Source organism: Coccidioides posadasii, chromosome 3 (assembly GCF_018416015.2).
Source record: "Coccidioides posadasii str. Silveira chromosome 3, complete sequence".
NCBI lineage: Eukaryota > Fungi > Ascomycota > Eurotiomycetes > Onygenales > Onygenaceae > Coccidioides > Coccidioides posadasii.
The window spans coordinates 77615-99410 of NC_089409.1; the positions used below are offsets into that span (position 1 = coordinate 77615).

Sequence of the window (21796 nt, forward strand, 5' to 3'; positions counted from 1 at the left end):
AAGATTGCCACTGGCTTCCAGCAAGAGATTTGTGCAGTGACAGTCTTTTATATGTGCTTGCAAGCATGTGACTTAGTGTCTTGTAAGAATGCATGCAACTCCTAGCAGCTTGCAAGCTGAGCCCTCTGGCCCTTGCAGGTGCTGTTTGTCTGTGTAAGGGGTTCGCGGCGAATTCTTACAGATTAAAAATCTGTTTTAATCACTCTAGTTTATATTTATTATTACTTCAACTATTTGTTAAAGCTGTAAAATAGATCTATTCACTTTTATTATAATTATCTAGTCATGTATTGGAGCGGGGTACGATGGGATGCCTCGTCAAAGTAGGCGAGTTGGTTGATATGGTGAGAGCACAAGAAAGGTGAAAAATCACTACATAGTAAGGGTATGGTCGAGTAGTAAGTGTAGAGATAGATATGTCCTAACAGACACCTAAGCTTGCAAGGAGTAATAGTACTAAAGAGCCCCATACTAACACAGGCAGCTCTAATAAGAAACAGTAGCAATCTTCATAAACAAGAAATCTTCATATTCACTAACTAATAACCAAACTGGTAGTAAGGAATGAGTGTGTAGAAAAGAGCAATGGTGTATGAAGATAATAAGCAAGATGCAGGGGCTACAGGTGGTTTATATAGCTCAAGGATAGTAGCTTTGGGGTGGTTTGCGCCTCAGACCGGAACAACCTTTGTCCTAATGAGGTACTGGAATCCCCACTACAGTATTCTGGAGATCTCACAATTTACTCTGATAAAAAAGAGCTGGAGATAGTGCAATTTCTTCAGCAGAGACTGAGCAGAGCAATAGGAGAAATTTCTATTTACTATTCTGAGTAATGGTATTCTTTTCAGCTTATAGAGCTTTAATAGAGACCAATCACTTTAAGATATGGCAGAAGTCTAGAAGAAATCCTTTTTTATTAAAGTTGTAGATATTTGAGGATTCAAGATTATATTAATTAATTTTCTACTCCAACTACTCTATAACTAGTAGTTAAATAGTTAGCCAGCATCAACAACTGCAATCACAAGTAATTAAAAGAAATCATTAAATTACAAGCATATAGAAGTGCTTAAAGTACTGATAGTTATCTGCTATCTGTCTATTTTAATTAATTACTTTAAGATAAATGTATTTGATCTTATTATTATATCACTCATAAAATTAATTAATTCAGTTGATTTTAATATTTTCTTCTGTCATCTCTTGTATAATATTTCATAAAATCTGAGATATAATGGCAAGACTATAGCTAGAGAGCTTATTTATATAATTTAGAAGCTCTGCCTTCTATATATCAGAGAGCTTTTTCTTATATCAAAAGACTGCTTTATTCTGAGCAAGTTGCAAGTTTTTATATCATCAGCACAGGATCTCTTAGTTAACTAAGTACTTTCTTATGGTTGCAGCATAATTTGAGGTCTCTTGCAATTCAAGATCTTTAATTGCAAGTCTAATTGAGGCATTGTTGACCATGTTGTTGCATATTGAATGTTGAATGTTGGAGGAATTTTGGTGGTGGAAGATTTGGCTTGTTTAGTGGTGTGGCTTGCTTAGTGGTGAACTACCTTATCCAAATGTAACTGGTAAGAGAAAGAGCTTCACACAGTCTTGGAATCGTATATAAAGGCAGGCTCCCCCTTTAAGGATTTCTGGTACTAACTTTTTCAATCTTCAATATCAGCAGAAGTCACCAGTTTGTTCGTGTCTCTGTTTTGCAGATATTTAAAAATGGCGTATTACCCACACAACCTTCCTGTAGGTCAAAACCCCCTTATATAACGCATAGCTAAATCAGCGACTGACATCCCTGGCAGAGGGGGCGGCTATCTATCCATCTTATCATCTAAAACGACCGTATCCTCAGCCATGTGCGGACGAGGTCGATGAGATCCCATGGCAATTCTATTCTGATATCCCACTCCAGCTGCCATCCCAACCGGGGCCGAGTTTCAATCAAGACCAACCCGTTTTTCAGATATGGTCTCCTCCAAAGACGCATAAATGCCCAGTTCAAACGAGTATGGAATGACGTGGTTCCTTATTTGGAGCCAGACCCATACAGCTTTCCACAAGCATCCAGCGACTCGCCTCATGGATTCCCGAATCCGAACGCATACCAGAGAAATCTTGCCGTGAGTCAGCCTTTCGAGAGGCACTCTTCCCGACCATCTCGATCCCAAGTTGGCATCTCCAGTCTGTCCCCTTCACCGTCACCACACCACGCTCTTGTCTGGGACAATGGTTATGGTTTCCAATTTGGCATCGATGAGTCCGTCTCTGGCTACACAGGCAGTTATCCCCAAGACTGTGATGGTGTTATTGCACCCTGGTCTGCTCTGTTTCCACCGACTCAAAATGCCCCGGGACCACTTCCGACATGGCGTGGAGAGCTTGAAGTCTTTTTGCTCTATCGAGAGTTGAACCCCGACAAAGGAATGGAGTCCAGAACTCCTAAGCGATGGCTGACAAATATAAGTCCCCCGATACTGATATTTCGGCACTGGGCCGTTCAGCTGAGTGAACTGCACGTCCTTCCCACTTTTATTAGGCGCCAGACGTAACTTGAAAGCTTCCAGGTCGGATCCTCTGACTGCAGTTGGTATCGTTTTGAGTTGCAATACTTCAGGGACGGGTCACAACTCCGGATGACTCGGGTGGACGATGACAATGAGCAGGAAAACAGAAAGTACAAGAGATTTCCTCCATTTGTTCAAAAAAGGCTTCAAGGAACAACTCGTTTCAGCTTTGCTGAGATTAGAGAGTTTGGTATGTCGGCTATTAAACCCTTAGCTCTCTGTATCTAAGCGCACGCGCACTAACAGCCCTAAATAGCTCACGGTATCATCGAGAAACGCAAGCGCTATATACTCGGTGTTTCAGATTGCCATAACTTTGCCATCGACCTGGTTCACAAAATTTTTAATTCATACAAGCTTGTCCCCGCAGCTATGAAGTTAGGCACCTCAGCCTTGAGGCAGCTAGTCAGGCCGGTCTGTCTAGCCATCACAGAGGCCCTGGAATGGACAGGAGTAATCAGGGAGCCGCTTCAAAACGCTTTTCGCTGGTTGTATCCTCAGGTTTGCGTGGGAGACCGTGATGTGAACTCCCACGGCCAGAGCTATCATGACCAGCACCGTCATCACCAAAACCGTCATCAGCAGAACTATTGTGACCAGTACAGTCGTGACCGGAATTTTCATAGCCGGGACTATGTTGCCCAGGGCTATGACAACCAGAAATATTGTGACCAGTACCACTATAACTGGGACTGCTATGACCGGGACTGCTATGACCAGGACCGCTATGACCGGGACTATCGTGGTCAAAGCTATCGTTGTCAGAGCTATCGTGGCTAAGACTATTACGGCCAGAACTGCTCATATTAGGTTGTGCTGTGAGAGTCACCATAAAAAGCAGAAAGAATCGAGTTCAGAGTGGAGCTGGTTCTCCCTGATGTATGTAACATAATATTATGTCCATTGAATGATTCTTTTTGTAAATGACTGTATATTGAGCGAAGCTGAGAGGCAAGAGTGACTTCTGTGCGGGAAGTCTAGGATGACACCCGATTAGCCCCTAGGGTGCTAGTTCAGGGCAATTCCCTATCAAAATTCCATCTTTGTATCTCTTCCAACATTTCACGACATTTCAATCCCCGTGCAGTTGGAGGGCTCTCTTATACACAAGAACCTGCAGTGAAGATCTTTGAGGTAGATTGGGAAGAAGCCGGCGAAATTCTACATGATGCCATAGACCAGTACGGGACAGCCGCCGTTATACAGAGCCGACCGCACATTGAACACCGACTCCCACGCCGCGTGGCGACAGCCACGAATGATGCCATCGAAAACACCTGGAAGTGCCGCACGAGCTTCTGCTCCTTGCCCATACGCTGCATGTTCGCGACGTCCGCGGAGGTTGACCTGTGGAGCCTATTCACCGAGTCCGCGCGCTCAGTGCTTGACGACCTCGTGTTTGCTATCAACGCCCTCGATGACGTTTAGTCCGACATCGTTCCTTTGAGGGCTCGGGGCGGCGACCATTTGCCCATTATCACGCTCATGGCCGCCACGCGATTGGAGATGGGACGAGGGATAAGCTATGGGGTAGTGGTTACAGCAGAGACCAAGCTTAGGCCGCAATTGCAGGTCTCTCAAAAGGAAAGGAGAGAAAAGGGAAGAGACACAAAAGAGGACAGCAGCCTCTTAAGAGAAAAAAGAGAAAAAGGACGGAAAACAGAACAGTCTACCCCCTCACATGCCTCACAACCAGCCCCCGGGTTATAATAAATGTGAGTGTTGTTGGAGACTCCTTGCTTGCACCGAGATCCTGTGAGTCAATTGACCACAATATATATTTATGCACCTCCAGGGATGTATATGATTGCCTCAGTGCCATCCATGGTCAAAATTTCAGCCGCATTATTTGCTGTCAACCAGGTTGCCATTTGAAAGCCGGCAAAAAAAAAAAAAAAAAAAAAAAAAAAAAAAAAAAAAAAAAGGGAAAAAGGGGCCCGAACACAGCTGCTGGTGACTGGTGGTTAATTCTCAATAGAAGCAACAGGTTCACTGCATCAAGCAAAACAGTCATTGATGGTTCAAATTCCAGAATGAAAAGTAAGGCATCAAGTCATAGAGAATGCTGTCTTTTCTTTGCTATTCTTGTGCTGTTTGATTGCTTTAGATGTCTGTTGCTCAATGGATTCATCATCTCATCTCCAAAACTTTGGTTAAGCGCCCGAGTTGGCCGTGGATTGCTCAGGACACTGCACCATCGAGCACATCTTCGTTCAAAAAGGTCTTGAAGACCATGATAGGATGAGTATGGGCTCCGGAGCGGGCAGCCCTTCACAGCTACGCGGCGGTTCTTGGTCAGTTAGCGGCTGAAGGGAAATTAGTTAACTACTAAGGTGGCTCACCACTCAACAAGCCAAACCACTCGAGCCAAATTCCTTTCAATGCTCCACACTACAAATTTATTAATTATCTCAACAACAAATTATTATTATTAAACTAGCTATTAAATATTAAATGAGTGTGTTCTTTGAAGCATAGAAATTAGTGTGGCTATGAAAATAAATGTGTGGATGGCCTGATATTGCAGCCAGAGCAAGAGATATGGGAGGTGGATAGAAAAGATTGTAAAGGAATGTCAGCAATAGATTTCTCAGCTAGAGAGTCTAAAGACTTGTTAGAGAGACTTGTAGAGGTCTTACTACTGCTTTGGAAAGATTATATAGGCTTGCTGTGATGAGATTCTTTTATAGAGAGACTGTGCCAACAGTACTTTGAAGCTGGTGCTTGAAGCTCTAACTGTCAGTATTTACTAGCATGTTCAACAGTCTGTCTCTTCTTCTCTGCTTGTTGTAAAGTCTTTTTCTTCTTACAGACAATATACTGAGCCTCTTATTATATAGTATATTCAAGCTTTTCAATCTCTTATTGCTTGTGAATCTTTATATAAATAGTCTCTTGTTCAATCTGTTTTTCTTTAGTCTCTCTAGCTATCTGTTCTCTTTGAAGCTTCTGTTGAAGCTTTGTCTCTTGTATTTAAGTAATTTTGTAAGCTTTCTCAGCCTCTATTTCATTCTGATATTTCTGAGTCTGCAGGACTTTTGTAGGACTCTAGAACTAGACCTGGCTCAGCTTATTGTAATTAAGTAGATCTAGAGACTTGTCTTGCTTGTGATGCTGTTTCTCTGTCACAATAGTTAATTTTAGAGTCTGATTTTTATGCTCTAGCAATTTATTTCATATTGTAAATTGCTTGCTAGCTTTAATAATCTGTTTAATACTTTGCAAATTTAAGCTGTATTAAAGATAAATACTTTTAATCTCTTGACAAAGCTTCTGTATATTTGTAGAGATGGAAGACTTAACTAATAATATAAAGTCTTGTTGATCAGCAGTTTCAAATCAGCTTAGTTAATACTGGAGATTCAGAGAATAAATTCCAGTCTTTGCAAAGCCAGCACATATATTATCATCTGTCAAAGCCTTCTTTCATGCTGCATTGAATAATCTTCAGAAATCTCTTTTTGTCATTCAAATATAGCTTAGTTCACAGTATAGTAGAGATTCCAGCTTGCTGGAATATATCTTGCCCAGCAGCCCAAAAACACTAATATCAAGAGACTGCAAACAGTGGATAGAGTATGGTGAAAGAATCAACAGCAGAATTCTTTCACAGTTTGCATATTCAATAAATTTCATATTCATATAGAAAGAATGCCCATCTAGTAGAAGCAGATATCTTGTTCTATTTGCTTTTATCTTATGTACAGATTAAAAATCCATTGCAACTACTTCAGATTATATTTATTATTGCTCCAGCCATTTACTAAGACTGTAAAGTAGACATATTTACTTCTGTCAAAATCATTCAGTTATATATTCTAAAGATCTCTGAATTCATTCTGATAAATAAGAGCTGGAGACAATGCAATTCCATCTGCAGAGACTGAACAGAGCAGTGAGAGAAATTCTCAGCTTTTATTCTGAGTTGCAACACTTTTACCAGTTTGTAGAGCTTTAATAGAGACAAGATACTTCAAGACATGACAGAAGTCTAGAAGAAATTCTTTTTTTTGTTAAAGTTGTATATGTTTTCTGGTGTAATATTATACTGGCTAATTTTCTTACTTAACTAAATACAGCAGTGCAACAAGTTAGTCAAATTCAATAACTGCACTTGCAAAGAAGTAAAAAAAGCATTCAAATATAAGACTATAGAAGTGCTGAAAGCAGTGGTAATTATCTGCTATCAGTTTATTCTTGTCAAGTGGCTTGAGATAAACAGACTTGATCTTGTTCTTGTGGTGCTTATAAAATTATGTCATTCAGTTAATTCCCATGTTCTCTTCTGTTATCTCTTGCACAACATTTCAAAGAATTTGAGATGTAGGAGCAAGACCACAGTTGCAGAGCTTATTTATATACTCTAGAAGCTCATTCTTCTATATATTGGTGAGCTTCTTCTTATATCTGGAGGTTGCTTTATGATAATCAACTTGTAGATCTTGATGCTGCTGATGCAGGGTCTCTCAGCTGACTGAATATTTTTTTTGCAGTTACACTGTAATTTGGAGTCTCTTGTAATTCAAGATCTTCAATTGCAAGCTTAATTGCTTCATTGTTGACCATGCTATTGCATATTGAAGTTGAGTGTTGAAGAAATTTGATGGTGCGAAAATTTGGCTTGTTGAGTGGTTTGGCTCATTGAGTGGTGAGCCACCTTAATTCCCAGCTTTCAAATATCGAGGGTAAAAGACTCGGCATTTGTTTCTCAGTTTCGTAGAACTTGTGGACTGATAACTCCTGCGAAACATCATTATCGGTATAGTCTCTGTAAAGCTCAAGGACATCGCGTCTCGAAGTGACATGAATTCCTGCACTCACTTGGGATTGCTCGCCTTGCAGGGAGGTAAAATCGACGTTCAAGTGCCATATCCAGCCTTGAGGCCAAGTCGTGACCGGACTCCAGTAGCAGAGAGCGTCGGAAACGTCTCCGCATGCCTTCAACGCCGCAGCAGCTTCATGGGCCCCAAAGCATTTAGATCGAGAGAGCACATACGCTTCATCGCTGTCTCTCAGGCACCTGGGAGCGACATGGGCGAGATGCTCTACACAGTAGACAACGGGAGCCCCCAAGAAGTCGCCCCCAGGCCACAATAGCAGCCGCGATTGAACCAATTCTCTACATGGATCAACACGGCGACGCTCGGCGATAGGGCTGACCAGTTCACAGAGTATTGGACGGAGTGCGCTTAATCCTTTATGTGCTGAGTGTTGTGATACTGAGTTCTAGGGAGGCTTGCGACGCACGCTACCCCAAAGCCCGATTAACTAGTTGTTAAGTAAGTAACTAACCAACTTAACTTGCTCCCGGCTACGTTTGTGGAGCGGCAGCTAACTAACTAGTTAACTACTGCTGAATCTGTTACCACGATTGCTTTCTCCAGATCAGCCTGGATTGCAGACCTGGTTCAATCAGTCTCCTAACACAAGAATCCTAAGTTGCTGAGCATGGGACTTTGATGAGGGTGACTGGCCGGAGCTGCGTCACCTGCACCCCCCGGTCATCTCAACTGCACGGAGCCCGGTTTCCCACTTGTCCATCATTCCCAAGCATGGGTTCTAGGGTACCCAATCGCCTCCTGCGGCCTTGGGCGCTCTTTCGGTGTTAGATGGGCAGCCTCACCGCTCATTAATAACGCCTTACAAATGCCGGTGACGTCGTTGAATCGAACATAATATAGATAATGCTGCACGGCATTGATCTCCGCCCATTCCGGATGCTCTAGACTATCGCTTTTGGAGTGTCGCCTACCGCCACCTCCGCCAGCATGAGCAACGTGATCAGGTCATCGCGCGTTTTCGCCCATTCATAGCGCGTGTTCAATCAGTAGGCGTAGTGGTTGAGAACATAAGCAAAACCTAGGTGACCTAGAGGACATGGTTACCGTTTTCCCTGTAAACAAAGCGCAGCGGTTCATACCATCCAAGGGCCATGTCCGCTCAAACCTCCTACTCGGCAGGATGGCGATGTACCAAAGGCAGTACTCTCTCCCCACAGAGACAGATGAACTACCAAATGGTGACAGTACCCATTGCTCCATATAAAGTGTAGAATTGCTTATTTATATACTCATACTAGTAACACATGTTCAGATATTAAAAGAACAGGACTTTAATCCCCAATCTTTCCCAGCTCAAGCTCCTAGCGGTCAAGAGCTTGGGACTCGCACTAAATTACCCCGAAAACGCATCGGTTAGCAACAATGCGGAGAACATGCGAAGGGCGCTTAAAGGATATGGATCTCACCATCTCAAAATACACGCCTCGCTTTCGTATCAGGGACCTGTGGTCGCCGTATTCCACAATCTCTGTTCCCTTTCGTTCGTTTCCCTTCTCCCCATCTCCACGTGCCTCTCCAAAGACAAAGATAACATCGGCATTCTGGACCGTTGCCAGGCGGTGGGCAACAACGATGACAGTTCTACCCTTCGCCGTCCGCTCGATCGCGGCCTGGACTTGTTTCTCGGATTCAGAGTCAAGGCTGGAGGTAGCTTCGTCAAGAAGGAGAACATGGGGTTTGCGCATGAGTGCCCGCGCAATAGACAGGCGCTGCTTTTGTCCCCCGGAAAGAGAAAGGCCACGATTTCCGACATCAGTCGCATACCCTATACTTTTCACTTAGCCGTGGTCGTTGAATAAGGCTGTAACACATACCATCCGGTAGGGACTGGATGAAATCGTGGATTTCCGCATCCCGACATGTCTGGTATAGTTCTTCGTCGGTTACCGTTGACCGATCGACTCCCAGGAGAACATTATCTCGGATGGAACCTAGGAAAATAAAGTCAGTTTCCGCACACTAAGAGTCTCTGTAGGGCCGTCAAAAGCACCTTGATACATGATTGGTTCTTGGGAAACTAGTGATAAAGCGCTACGATAGTTCTTCATCTCCAAAGTCTGCAGCTCAACTCCGTTAATGTAAATAGAGCCTGCTTGGTAATCGTAAAATCTGTTCAACGTGCTTAGGGATCGAATACTAAAAGTATTTCGCATAAATACTCACCTTTCAAGTATGGAGATGATAGATGTCTTTCCGCAACCTAAAATAATGTTAACGAATAAATGGCAGCCACTCTGTAGGATGCAATTCTATACCAGAAGGTCCAACAAACGCAGCAAACTGTCCTCTTTCAACCTATAGGCCAATTAGATCCGACTTCATCAAAAGCGTGTTTTGAGGTATGTGATATTTACCGTTAAGTTTAAGTTCCTGAAAACAGGGACATCTCGCGTTGGGTACTTGAAGCTCACAGATTTGAACTCTATTCTGGCACCCCCTTCAAATTCAACACGCGCATCAGGCGCCGAAGAGGCCTCGCTTTCCGAGGGCCTGAGGCTTATTATCCTATTGGCGGCCGCAGATGCTTGCGCCATATCTTTGTACCTCTATGTCAGTCGTCTAACACATCCAGAATTTTCCTTTTCTTTAAAACATAACCAAAAAAATAAGAATAAAAATGGTCCAGGACACATACTTGGAGTTAAGCTGCCAAATTGGCCGGAAGCTTGGCCACCCTGTTATCATTGTTAGAGGTGCCTCAAGGGAGGTAGATACGATACATACTAGAATAATGGCTATGTAAACCACGAAGAACTGCACCACATCGTATTCACCACGTGCCACGAGTTGGCCACCGTACCTGAAACATCCTGCCTCAGCAAGAGAGGTTGAGCTGACCAAAACCTAGACTTACCAGAAACATAATGCCATACATCCCAGATCCAAGCTGTCTGAGGCCGCAAATACCAAACAACCATGTCTCGCCTTCAAAAATGCAGCCCTGACATGGCTGCGGAGAAGGGCGGCATATCTTTGATTGATGGAATCTTCGAGTGTAAGTGATGTGACTGTGCGAAACGCACCAATGGCCTCAGACGCAAATTGGGAGCTCTCCGCGAACACTGCTGCGTTCAGCCGCTCAAACCGAAGTTCATATCTAACCCTGACGAACATAGCGAGGATTATCAGTGGGAATGCAGAAAACACCGACACAAGAGTCAGTTTCCATCCAAAAGCGAAGGATATGGCAATGCATCCAAAAATATTAAACAATGATATAAGCGGAAAGGCCATGTACGGTCCTAGAAGCTCCTGGAGCTGCGACGGATCCGAGGACAATCGCCCTGTCAAAGCCCCGGCTGAATTCTCTTCTTTATCGAAGAACGGGATTGGCTTGCGAATAATACTCTCAAAGTATTCCTGGCGATAGGTGGTGGCGATGTGCTGGAGCGAACGCTTAGAAAACATTTGGAGAAGTTAACACAGCACGAGAAATAACCCACCGTGGAGACCGAGGCAGAGGAGAATCCCAACAAAAAGTAGAAAAAAAAAACTCCAATCGCAAGGATGAAAAACATCAGCGCCCAGAAGTTTGCTCGATCTTGCAGCGCAGCGGCTTCAGTAAGCTGGAATGTTTCCACGAGATGCGCAAAGATGAAGCTCTGGACCGAAAATGCAGCTATATTGGAATGCGGTTATCTTCGCGTCAGCCAGCCTCGTACTGCAGCTCTAAGGCGGGTAGGGATTTCCAAACTTACCACCACACCCAGCAGCTCCAATAATGACGGATGCATACAGCCACCACAGCCTTCTCTGTTCCCAGAGAAACAAGCCCACGGAACGAATAAGGGATCTCGGCTTATAAACTTCTTCGCTCACCTCCAAACCGTGAGAATCATCCGTCTGCTTCTCGGATGTCCTTGTCTTGGAAACACTTTGCTCTAGAACATCTTCTATAACTGGTAGGGGAGAGCTGGGACTGTCATCCATTTCAAGCTGCTGGTTTTTAACAAGAGCATGATAGAGCCCTTCTTGTGCGAGGAGTTCCTCGTGCGTTCCCTCCTCCATTGCCTGCCCACCCTTGAGAAGAATAATTTTATCTGCCTTCTTGATGGTTGATAGACGATGTGCGATTGTGATAGTTGTTCGGTTCTTGGACACACGATCTAGAGCCTCTTGGACGATACGTTCACCTCGAACATCGATGGAACTCGTTGCCTCGTCGAGGATAAGGATAGAGGGCTTTTTGATGATGCTTCTCGCAATGGCGAGTCTTTGGCGCTGCCCGCCACTAAGTTTCATTCCATTTTCACCGACAAGTGTGTCGTAGCCCTAAGCATGTCAGAGTAGAGGCTCAGACCACAGTAGAGGGCTCCACTGACCTCTGGCAATTTGTTGATGAACTCATCCGCAAAAGCTTCTATGCAAGCCTCTTTTACAAGGCGTCGTTTTGTCGTCTCATCCGCACCCTCCCATGCGGATCCAACAAGACCATATGAAACATTCTGGTATATTGAAGTGTTGAAACAGAATGGCTCTTGCTGAACGAGACCAATCCGGGATCTCCACCATTTAAGGTCCACATCGACAATATTCGTGTCGCCAAGGGTAATTGTGCCGCCGTTTGGCGTTACTGCATCGCTATTGGCTTTTTTATCCTCGAGATCCGAATCTTCTTCATCACAGGACTTCTTGAACGGCTCAAGATCATCGTCCAATTGATACCAACGTTCCAAAAGCGCAACAATCGTACTTTTGCCACATCCCGAAGCACCAACGAGTGCCGTGATTTTCCCGGCAGGAAGGCACAGTGATAATTTATTCAATACCTTCACATTGGGTCTACTTGGATAAGAGAACACCGCCTCGTGAAACTTAATATCCCTTGATGCGGAAATTTCCGGTTCTTTCAGCCCTGAGGTGTTGGGACTGGGTGCATCAAGCACTTCGAAAAAGGCAGTGGACGCACTTATCGCTTTTGATATCGCGATCATCGGACTAGCAATCATCGATATAGCGGACACGACGACAAGGACAGAAAATATAACTCTTTTGGTTTTATAAGCCGAAGCCGAAGACGGTACGTTGTGGTATGATCTCGGACTTACATCACGACCTGACCTATATCATCCACGTTGCCTCTCGAATATTGTCTCACTCCAAACCAGAAAGTCAATGCAAAATTGCAATACATGGCGAAGTTAGCAGGGCTGATGTGAACTCCCATGACCGGAGGAATCCGCAATCCCCTTTTTCTGGCTTCGGCGATCCACTCGGCATATCTCGCACCCAGGCGGGCTTCGGCACCGCAGGCGACGATGGTTCTCATGGTGCCAAGGGCCTCTGCAGCGACGGACGATGCCTTCTCGTCGGCAAAGTCGACTTTTTTCTGAAGTCCAAGAAAGATAGGCACCGTGATACTAAAGACGACCATTATGAATACCAGGGCGGAGCTGGAGACTAAGGTCAGCGACCAAGAATAACGAAAAGCCACGACATACGCGGCAACAACGAGGGTCAGTGATTGCACCAGTATCGAGAGCTTGTCTCCGATGCCTGCTTGGATGAGGTTTGCGGACGTTGTGATGGTGGTGGTTGGCCGTCCAACAGGAAGTTTGTCAACAAAACTGACGCGCTGTTTGAACAAAGCAGACATGTATGCAAGTCGCAAGTTAGCAGAAATTCTGAGTCCCGCCATGCGAATGCAAAACTATTGGCCCATTAGTCAAGCAGGACTTGGGGGGGGATTAGAACATCACGGGGCCGATTGAGAGACCAACGAGGGAGATGTAGCCGAGCACAAACTTCCCGATGAAGAGGTAGACAATATACAACCTTAAAGCGGCTAATTAATCACAGCACTCGCGAAAACAGCACAAACATTCAGAGTACCGGCAGACCCTCTTCCTTGCAGATAAGGCCTCCACAAATATCAGGTAACAAGACGGGGATGACGTACACATTGCGGTTAAGGCTGTTCCGGAACTGGTCCTCTGTGGTTCCAGAATCGGGTACAAAGAAACCGGTGAAGTCCGCGGCGAGTTTGCCTTTGGAGCACCGGCTGTCAGCCTGGCAGTTCGCTGAAACATGGAGAGCATTCAACCGCACTGACCAAAAATGATATTCATCAGCGGAAGAGCCTAGTCACCGACGACATCGTTAACCATCATATCGGCTCGACTCGAAGCAGGCGCGCGGTGGCATACCACGCCAGTTCCGGCGGCACACAGCGCGGCAACCGCCATCAAGGCAAAGTCGAGTCGGCTGCCATACGACAAGATCCTCTGTTGCAATAGAGTCAGTCGACTTGAGGATCAACGTGTTCGGCACGACGACAAGCGACGAACCCAAAAATTGCCAAACGGTGGCCTCCCTTCGGGCTCGTCGGAGGACGGCTTGGCTTCGTTTGAAAACGCCATTCTGAGAGCGATCGATCTACGATCCCCGAATAGTTGGATAGCGATGGAAAAAAGGCGGCAGGCTCTGAGAGATGACCATATCCGCCATCATTCTGAAAAATAAAAAATAAAGCTAAAAATAAAAATCACAGAGGCCAGTAGGCTTGGGAGCAGCCATCCAGGCAGCAATTTTAACACAGTCCGCCGGGGTGCCAGTGCAGCAGCCCCTAAGTTAGTTAACTAGTTAGCTAGTTAGTTTTACCATCCACAATCGAATTTATATGCGACATCAAAAGTATTTAACTATTTCAACTACTCCAGTACGGAGTACTCTGCAAAGTGATCATCAAGAAAAATATGGAATTTTTTTTTTTTTTTTTTTTTTTTTTTGGGTCAAATTACACCTTTTTGTCGGAGTGGACGCGAGAGGGGGTGCCGTAGCCAACCCCTGTTCGAGGGAGGGAGCGGAGTCGAGAAGCAGGGCGATGCGGACGGAGAGGTCCGGGCAACGAGAGGTAACAAGAGGGTGTGAAACTTGTTCGCAAAACCCACCTCGCGGTCAAAAGCTCCAGGTGAGCATCAGTCAAGCAAGGGTAATTAAAGCAAGACACCTGCAAGTGAAGACATGCAAGAAGAGTTGTTTGGCTTGGTGTGCTCTCACTACGCTGTACGGAGTACATAGTGCTCCGTAAATTACAACCAAGTAACTAACTCGCTGATCGCCCTTGATCAACCCTGGAGTACGGAGTCCGGAGTACAGAATACGGAGTACTTTTTATCCATGCTCACTGTACTCCGTAGATCAGATCAGAGTGAAGCGAAGCGAAGTGAAGTGAACCTTGTTCCAATTGAAGCTCTCCAACACCCACGTGATCAGAAGTATTTGGAGAAAACCATTTCTTTTTTTTCCCCCCTGTCAGCTCTCTCTCGTGTGAGTTTCAGCCAGATGCGATGTTTCATGAAATGTATGCAGTGCGGAGTGCATTGTCCCTTTCACTCCCCTGTCTTTTATCGCGCACACACACACAGAGTTTTCTTTTTCTCTTTAGTTATACTCTCCCCGCGTCTCTCGACTGTTTCTCCCACGCACCCCCGGAAAATTTCGTCCGGCGAGCCGTGTGGCCGAAGCTCCCCCATGTTTCGCTTTCCCCGCCCCCCCTCGGCTATAGCCGGGAATAGCTGTGCGTTTAAACTGACCAAACCAGGGGAGAGTTTGTCCGCAGCTACATACAAAGAGACCAGGAAGAGACAGCTGCACTCCGGTCATCATATATATGAATATATGAACAGATAGATACAATATACTGTACTGTCCGAGTCTCCGAGAGCACCGAAACCCGCTGGCATTGAGTCCTACAGCCCACTCCTACTCATACAATGGCCATCGCACCCTTCGCGGTCCCCGTGCGGAGACTACTTTTTCCCCTTCGCTCTTCAGCCCGATCCTTCTCGACAACCCTATCCCGAGATGCCACCTGGGGCTTCATCGGGCTAGGCCAGATGGGTATGTTGTCAATGCCGTCCTCGTCAAGCTCCCTGGAAAACTCACCGCCCGCATCCAAGGTTACCCCATGGCCAAAAATCTACGGGCAAAAATCCCGGAGTCGGACACCCTCCTCATATGCGACTCCAACCCCGATGCGACAAAGAGATTCACAGCCGAGCAGTCCGGCAAACGGATAGAGGTCGCCTCAAGTCCCCGAGAACTTGCAGAGAGATCCGTCAGTCGCCCCGCGATCCAACTCACCCTTCTCTCCCACCCAGGCTGAAAGGAGTCCACTGGCTGATTGCGTGCCTGACAGGAAACCATCATAACCAGCCTTCCCGAACCGCAACACGTCAAGGGGGTTTTCCACACCATCCTCAAGGACGGTCTACCCAAGTTGGCGACAGAACGCCTCTTCATCGATTGCTCCACCATCGATCCCATCTCCTCGCGAGAGGTCGCGGCTGCCGTTCATTCGACAGGCTCCGGCCGGTTTGTCGACGCTCCCATGTCTGGGGGTGTGGTTGGCGCTACCGCCGGGACCCTCACCTTCATGGTCGGCGCTTCGTCGCAGATTCCCGGGCTGGTGCAGGAGGCGGAGAAGGTATTGCTCCTCATGGGAAAGAAGGTATGGCATCTCGGGGAGCAAGGCGCCGGTCTCTCTGGGAAACTAGCGAATAACTACCTCCTCGCCATCACCAACATCGCTACGGCAGAGGCTATGAACCTGGGAGTCAGGTGGGGTCTGGATCCCAAGGTCCTGGGCCAGATGATCAACTCCTCTACCGGTAGGAGCTGGTCCAGCGAGGTGAACAATCCCGCTCCCGGTGTCGTAGAGACTGCACCCGCCTCGCGCGGTTATTCGGGCGGGTTCGGTGTTAGTTTGATGAAGAAGGATCTCAGACTCGCTGTCGAGGCCGCGAATGAGGCCGGAACCCGTCTGGAGCTGGCCAGCAAGGCCCAGGAGGTCTATGACTCCACGGAAGCCGCCCACAAAGGCAAGGACTTTTCCGTCGTGTATCAGTACTTGAAAGATCACTCGCGTTGAGATATCCATCTGGTGGTGGTACCAATAGACCAATATTATAAAATGTATACGGAGTATCGGAGCAGCCATTCAGTTGGGCTTGATGACATTAGAGAATGAATTATTTTCTCTATACAGAGAAAAGACGATGGTATGTGCAGCATAACATACCGACCTGACAATAGAAACACTTTCAATCAGAGCGGTTATATTATGATTTTATAGCATCATTATGATTAGCTAGAACTGTGCTATATTTATCCCCACGGTAAGTGGGCATGAGGCAGCTACTGTTGCATTTTCATAAGCTGGCTCACCATTCATCCTCAAGTCGGCTCCATATTCACCACTTTTCATGACCTGTCCTGATGCATTCCGAACAACTTCGAAGAACTCGGCTGACTGGCTAGTATCGCCTCAGTGTGTAGTTGAGCTCTATATATGTGTGTTACGCTGATAGCCCTATTTCCATCTCTCCCCCACCCAAACACACACACATGTCATGCCATGATCATCGATGCTGACCTTCGCTGACAAACTTCAAATTTTGTTATGATGTGTTGCATTGCCGAGGAGGAGAATTAGAGAATGGACCGCGAGTATCATTGCGACTCTGCTCTTTTTAAATAGCCCTCTTTTGTCATTGGATCCGCCAGTGATTGCTGTGTTGATTGACCAACACCAAGGATTGGTGGCAACAGATTGTGGGAGACAGTACTCCGTACAGAGTACTTTGTAGCCAACTATCCTGTTGAGGGAATCCTGCCACTACTACTCCGTACAGAGTACCTAAACGACATACAACTCAGCTGCTCTCCATCGAATTCCAGTGTACTCCATAAAAAGGTATCCTTTGATAACCCAGACCGCGAAAAATCATAGGTATAGCGGACAAGTCAAGGGTAACTGTATCCATCCCTTGAGCTGCTAGTATTGCCATAGTGGCTAGTAATGCTGTAAAATCTGCATTGAGCGTGAGCGCGTTGAATCCGCAGCCAAGGGGCTTAGGACCAGAGAAATTGATAATACCCTCAAAGAATGACTGATGGCGATGCTGATGCTGGGAGGCTATGGGTAAGGGTCGACCGGAAAGATCGAGAATGCCCTCAGAGAATTGACGGCGATGATGGGATGCCATTCTTTGGAGCTTGCCGCGAGAAAGGTTTATCGCGAGTGAGAGCATGCTTGAAAAAGAGTGCCGCCCACTTGCGTCACACCACTGTTCTCAAACCACCAAAAGGCATTCAATCACTAACAAGTTAACCAACAAACATGGGAACACACGATCCACACTGCACCCCAGTGAATCAACACTCTCTTCCATCGGCATGGGGCTCATATATGACTGGGAAATGTTAAACGCTTTCAATCTGAATTAACTGACAGATCCTACTACTATTCTTGTCCCAAGGTTTGGCTCCAAGCTGTGCTCCAGCCTCCGCCAATCCACAGACACCACACCCCTAACCTCTGCTTGCTGATCGCATCGCAATGGCATATATTACACCCCTCCACCATGCCAGCAGTGTTGACAATGCTATCAAGCTGCAGTTTATGAACCCCGGGGAGGATTGTTTGGTTGTTGCGTGCGTCCCCACCCCACAGACATCTCCCCCTCGACCTGCTGGCTCGGACACGTCAATGACGGCCAATAACTGATTACACCTTTTACCAACGACAGAAAATCCAATCGCCTCGAATTCTACTTACCAACCCCTGATGGTCTCTCGCTACAGCATGCAAAGGCCATATACGGCAAAATCTCAGTCCTACAGAAGGTCCCGCGATCACATTCCTCCGCAACGGACCTGCTCTTCGTTGGCACGGATCGCTATGCATACTTCACGTTATCATGGGACCCATCAACATGTCAGCTCCATACAGAGCAGAAATATCTAGATATAGCGGACCCTTCGCTGCGCGATAACCAGAGTGGTGATCGCTCATGGGTCGATCCGTCCGGGAAGTTCTTAACCATGGAAATTTACGAAGGCATAATCTCGGTCATACCAATCGCACAAGAGCCCCTGAAGCGGCCATCTCCATCAGCGAGTCGTTCTTCAGGAACATCCGAGCAGCGCGAGTACCTGGGGGAACCACTTCAGACCAGAATTGAGGAGCTGATCGTTCGATCAACGGCGTTTTTGCATCATGACCCGACCAAACCCCCGCGAATAGCTATTCTGTACGAAAACACACAAGGGAAGGTGAAGCTCAAACTGAGAGATCTCATATACTCCCGAGGAATCCCTGGAGGTGAAGCTAGCGCCGCGGAATTCAGAGATGTAGATGACCTCTACGATGACTTGGAGCTGGGGGCTGATATCCTGGTCCCTGTTCCCTTGCCTCTTGGTACGTTACTTCCCCAATGAATTCTCAATGGTAGCGGCCTCTTTCTCTCCCTCTCTTTTTTTTTGAGTCCTATTAATCGAGGATGTATAGGTGGAGTGCTTATCCTAGGGGAGAAATTTATCAAGTACATCGATACTGTCAAAAATGAAACTATCACGCGGCCACTGGAGAATAATACAATATTCGTGGCCTGGGAGCAACTGGATAATCAGAGATGGCTGTTAGCTGATGATTACGGCAGATTGTTCTTCTTCATGTTGATCCTTAACTCTGCAAACGCGGTGCAGAGTTGGAAGGTTGGTTTACTAGGAGAAACATCTCGTGCCTCAGCTCTCGTACATCTCGGTGGTGGCGTGGTGTTCCTAGGCTCGCATCAGGGTGATTCCCATGTAATCAGGATCACGGAAGGTTCGTTTGAAATAATTCAGACGTTGTCCAATATCGGCCCAATTCTTGATTTCACTGTAATGGACCTGGGTAATCGAGGTGAAACTCCTACCCACGAATTCTCTTCGGGGCAAGCCCGAATCGTAACTGGGTCTGGTGCTTTTCGCGACGGAAGCTTAAGAAGCGTTCGCAGTGGTGTCGGAATGGAAGATCTGGGTGTCCTTGGAGCCATGGAGCATATCACTGATTTATGGGGCGTATCTGCATTCTGTCCGGAGGGATTCTGCGATACCCTACTATTGTCTTTTGTGGACGAATCGAGGGTTTTTCATTTCTCTCCTGACGGAGAAGTGGAAGAGAAGGATGACTTCCTCGGGCTGTTATTAGGAGAACCCACCATTCATGCTGCCAACCTCCCCAGTCGCCGCATTTTGCAAGTTACAGAGCACGGGGCAAGAGTTACAGATGTTGAAAGCCGAATGACACTATGGGAATGGTCTGCAGTCGAGAGTCGGAAAATAACAGCCGCCTCCTCCAACGATCGACATTTGGTATTGATGGTAGGCGGGCAGAAGCTTATGGTTTTTGACATTGGCGATGATATAAAGATGTCTAGTACCAAAACTTTCGAAGCCGACAAACAGGTCTCTGGTGTCGCGCTCACATCATCGCCTATCCAGGCGTGTATTTTATGTTTCCCACAGTCAGCCGAAGTCACCATTATCGACCTCACAGACCTGAATATTCGACATACCGAAACCCTTGGCGAGCCAGGAGATGCCGTTCCGCGGTCAGTGCTAGTCGCCTGTATGTTCTCTGATCGGGCCCCAACACTGTTCGTTGCTATGGCAGATGGCAGTGTCTTTTCCTTCTCCCTCAACGTAGCGAACTATTCCCTGTCCGATGCCAACAAGCTTGTACTTGGATCGGAAGCGCCGGTGTTCAAGTTGCTGCCCCGAGCAGACGGACTTTACAATATTTTCGCGACCTGCGATCATCCCAGTCTGATATACGCATCCGAAGACAGGATAGTTTATTCAGCCGTTAACTCAGATAAAGCAACCCGTATCTGTCACTTCAATGCGGAAGCATACCCGGGAGCCATCGCTGTTGCAACTCCAGATGAGCTTAAAATTGCGCTCGTGGACGCCGAACGCACAACGCAAATCCAGACACTAATGATCAACGAAACTGTTCGAAGGACTTCATACTCCTCTACTGAGCGGGCTTTTGGACTCGGAACCATCCAAAGAACATTGGTGCAGAATGTGGAAGAAGTGAAGAGCCATTTTATTCTTGCTGATGAAATAATGTTCCGCCAGTTAAGCGTATTTGATTTGAACCCAAATGAGCTCGTTGAGTGCGTTATACGAACCGAGCATCCCGGCTCTAACGCTCAGATGGGCAGCAGTCGTCCGAGGGACATATTCATTGTCGGTACTTCCGTGTTGGATACACCGGAAGAGGCCGAGGCCCGTACGAAGGGCAGAATACTCATATTCGATGTCGACACGAATCGCGAGCTGCGGAAGATATGTGACTTTCCTGTCCGAGGCGCGTGTAGAGCGCTAGCCATGATCAACAATAAGATTGTTGCCGCACTTATGAAAACGGTTGTGTCATCTAGTCTATCCTCGCTACATCTAAGCTGACTTTATTGTAGGTTGTGGTGTTAAATATCAAGAAAGGAAATCTTTATAATTTCGAAATCGAAAAAGAAGCTAGCTATCGAACATCCACGGCACCTGTGGATATCTCCGTCACCGGTAATATAATCGCTGTCGCGGATTTAATGAAAAGCATTTCTCTTGTGGAATACCACGCAGGAGAAGGGGGTCAACCAGACACACTTAAAGAAGTTGCGCGTCACTACCAAACGTTATGGACCACGGCGGCGGCGCCAGTGGCGGAAAATGAATTTCTTGTAGCCGATGCAGAGGGAAATTTGGTCGTGTTGAACAGGAACACAACAGGCGTCACGGAGGACGATAGACGACGGATGCAAGTGACCAGTGAACTTCGGCTGGGCGAGATGGTCAATAGGATTCACCCTATGGATCTCCAGACTTCTCCCGAATCGCCCGTGATTCCCAAAGCCTTTTTAGCAACGGTATGCATACTTCCTTCAGCATCCCATTTCAATCATTGCACTTTTCCGCCGTGACTAATCTCAACTTCTTTAGGTGGACGGCTCCATATACCTTTTCGGCCTTATTTCTCCGTCTGCACAAGATACATTAATGCGCCTTCAGTCAGCCCTTGCCGACTTCGTTGCGAGTCCTGGGGAAATACCCTTCAATAAATACCGTGCATTCAAAAGCAGCGTCCGCCAGGCCGAAGAGCCGTTTCGATTCGTAGATGGGGAGCTAATTGAGCAATTTTTGACCTTCCCGCCCGACATACAAGAGGCCGTTCTAGCTAGAATGGACGGTGGCGGGCGAGTAAATGTCATTGAAATAAAGGACATGATCGAGGGGCTGAAGAGGATGCATTGAATTAGTCCGGGAAACGATTTTTGACAGATGACTGGTCAAGATAAAAAGGCTGAGCAAGTCTGAACGGTATTGTTGTAATAAATGGGCGCCAATCTCGATGTTGTGAGAGATATATATGCTACTACAGTACATAATCTGTACAGATATAGCGCTTCTTCAGCAACCGTATTCCCGCTGAGCGTAGTCCATTCAGTGGGCTCCACTCTATAGCTATTTCGTATAGCTTCAATAGTCTCAATGCCCTCGAGCCGCGTGTCTCACAACGACTCCAGAAGCGCCGATAATCATACG

The 21796-nt window shown here is 46.5% G+C and overlaps 5 protein-coding genes across 5 annotated transcripts; 3 read left to right on the top strand and 2 right to left on the bottom strand.

Annotated features, from left to right (window-relative positions):
* Positions 1–2648: 2648 nt before the first annotated feature.
* D8B26_004929 (uncharacterized protein) lies at positions 2649–3359 on the top strand (the record flags this gene model as incomplete). Its single annotated transcript, XM_066124652.1, has 2 exons — positions 2649–2769; positions 2836–3359. 2 exons carry the CDS (start codon positions 2649–2651, stop codon positions 3357–3359), a joined length of 645 nt encoding a protein of 214 aa, XP_065980733.1.
* Positions 3360–7217: 3858 nt separating this feature from the next.
* Positions 7218–8513, bottom strand: D8B26_004930 (uncharacterized protein; the record flags this gene model as incomplete). Its single annotated transcript, XM_066124653.1, has 3 exons — positions 7218–7734; positions 8148–8327; positions 8500–8513. The coding sequence occupies 3 exons, from the start codon at positions 8511–8513 to the stop codon at positions 7218–7220; spliced, it is 711 nt and encodes a 236-aa protein (XP_065980734.1).
* A 112-nt stretch (positions 8514–8625) lies between these two features.
* Positions 8626–14021, bottom strand: D8B26_004931 (uncharacterized protein). The gene is made up of 18 exons (XM_066124654.1): positions 13708–14021; positions 13567–13644; positions 13473–13500; positions 13253–13407; positions 12469–13070; positions 11743–12409; positions 11119–11692; positions 10864–11039; positions 10275–10804; positions 10145–10220; positions 10056–10095; positions 9775–9956; positions 9676–9715; positions 9584–9620; positions 9411–9529; positions 9235–9351; positions 8827–9185; positions 8626–8748 (listed from the first exon to the last, which is right to left on the bottom strand). Exons 1-18 carry the CDS (start codon positions 13777–13779, stop codon positions 8722–8724), a joined length of 3879 nt encoding a protein of 1292 aa, XP_065980735.1. The 5' UTR covers positions 13780–14021; the 3' UTR covers positions 8626–8721.
* A 903-nt stretch (positions 14022–14924) lies between these two features.
* On the top strand, positions 14925–16476 carry D8B26_004932 (uncharacterized protein). Its single transcript, XM_003066807.2, has 3 exons — positions 14925–15262; positions 15322–15479; positions 15561–16476. Exons 1-3 carry the CDS (start codon positions 15136–15138, stop codon positions 16290–16292), a joined length of 1017 nt encoding a protein of 338 aa, XP_003066853.1. The 5' UTR covers positions 14925–15135; the 3' UTR covers positions 16293–16476.
* A 1009-nt stretch (positions 16477–17485) lies between these two features.
* Positions 17486–21505, top strand: D8B26_004933 (uncharacterized protein; the record flags this gene model as incomplete). Its single annotated transcript, XM_003066806.2, has 5 exons — positions 17486–17857; positions 17953–18623; positions 18714–20623; positions 20674–21120; positions 21194–21505. The coding sequence occupies exons 1-5, from the start codon at positions 17763–17765 to the stop codon at positions 21503–21505; spliced, it is 3435 nt and encodes a 1144-aa protein (XP_003066852.1). The 5' UTR covers positions 17486–17762.
* Positions 21506–21796: the final 291 nt, after the last annotated feature.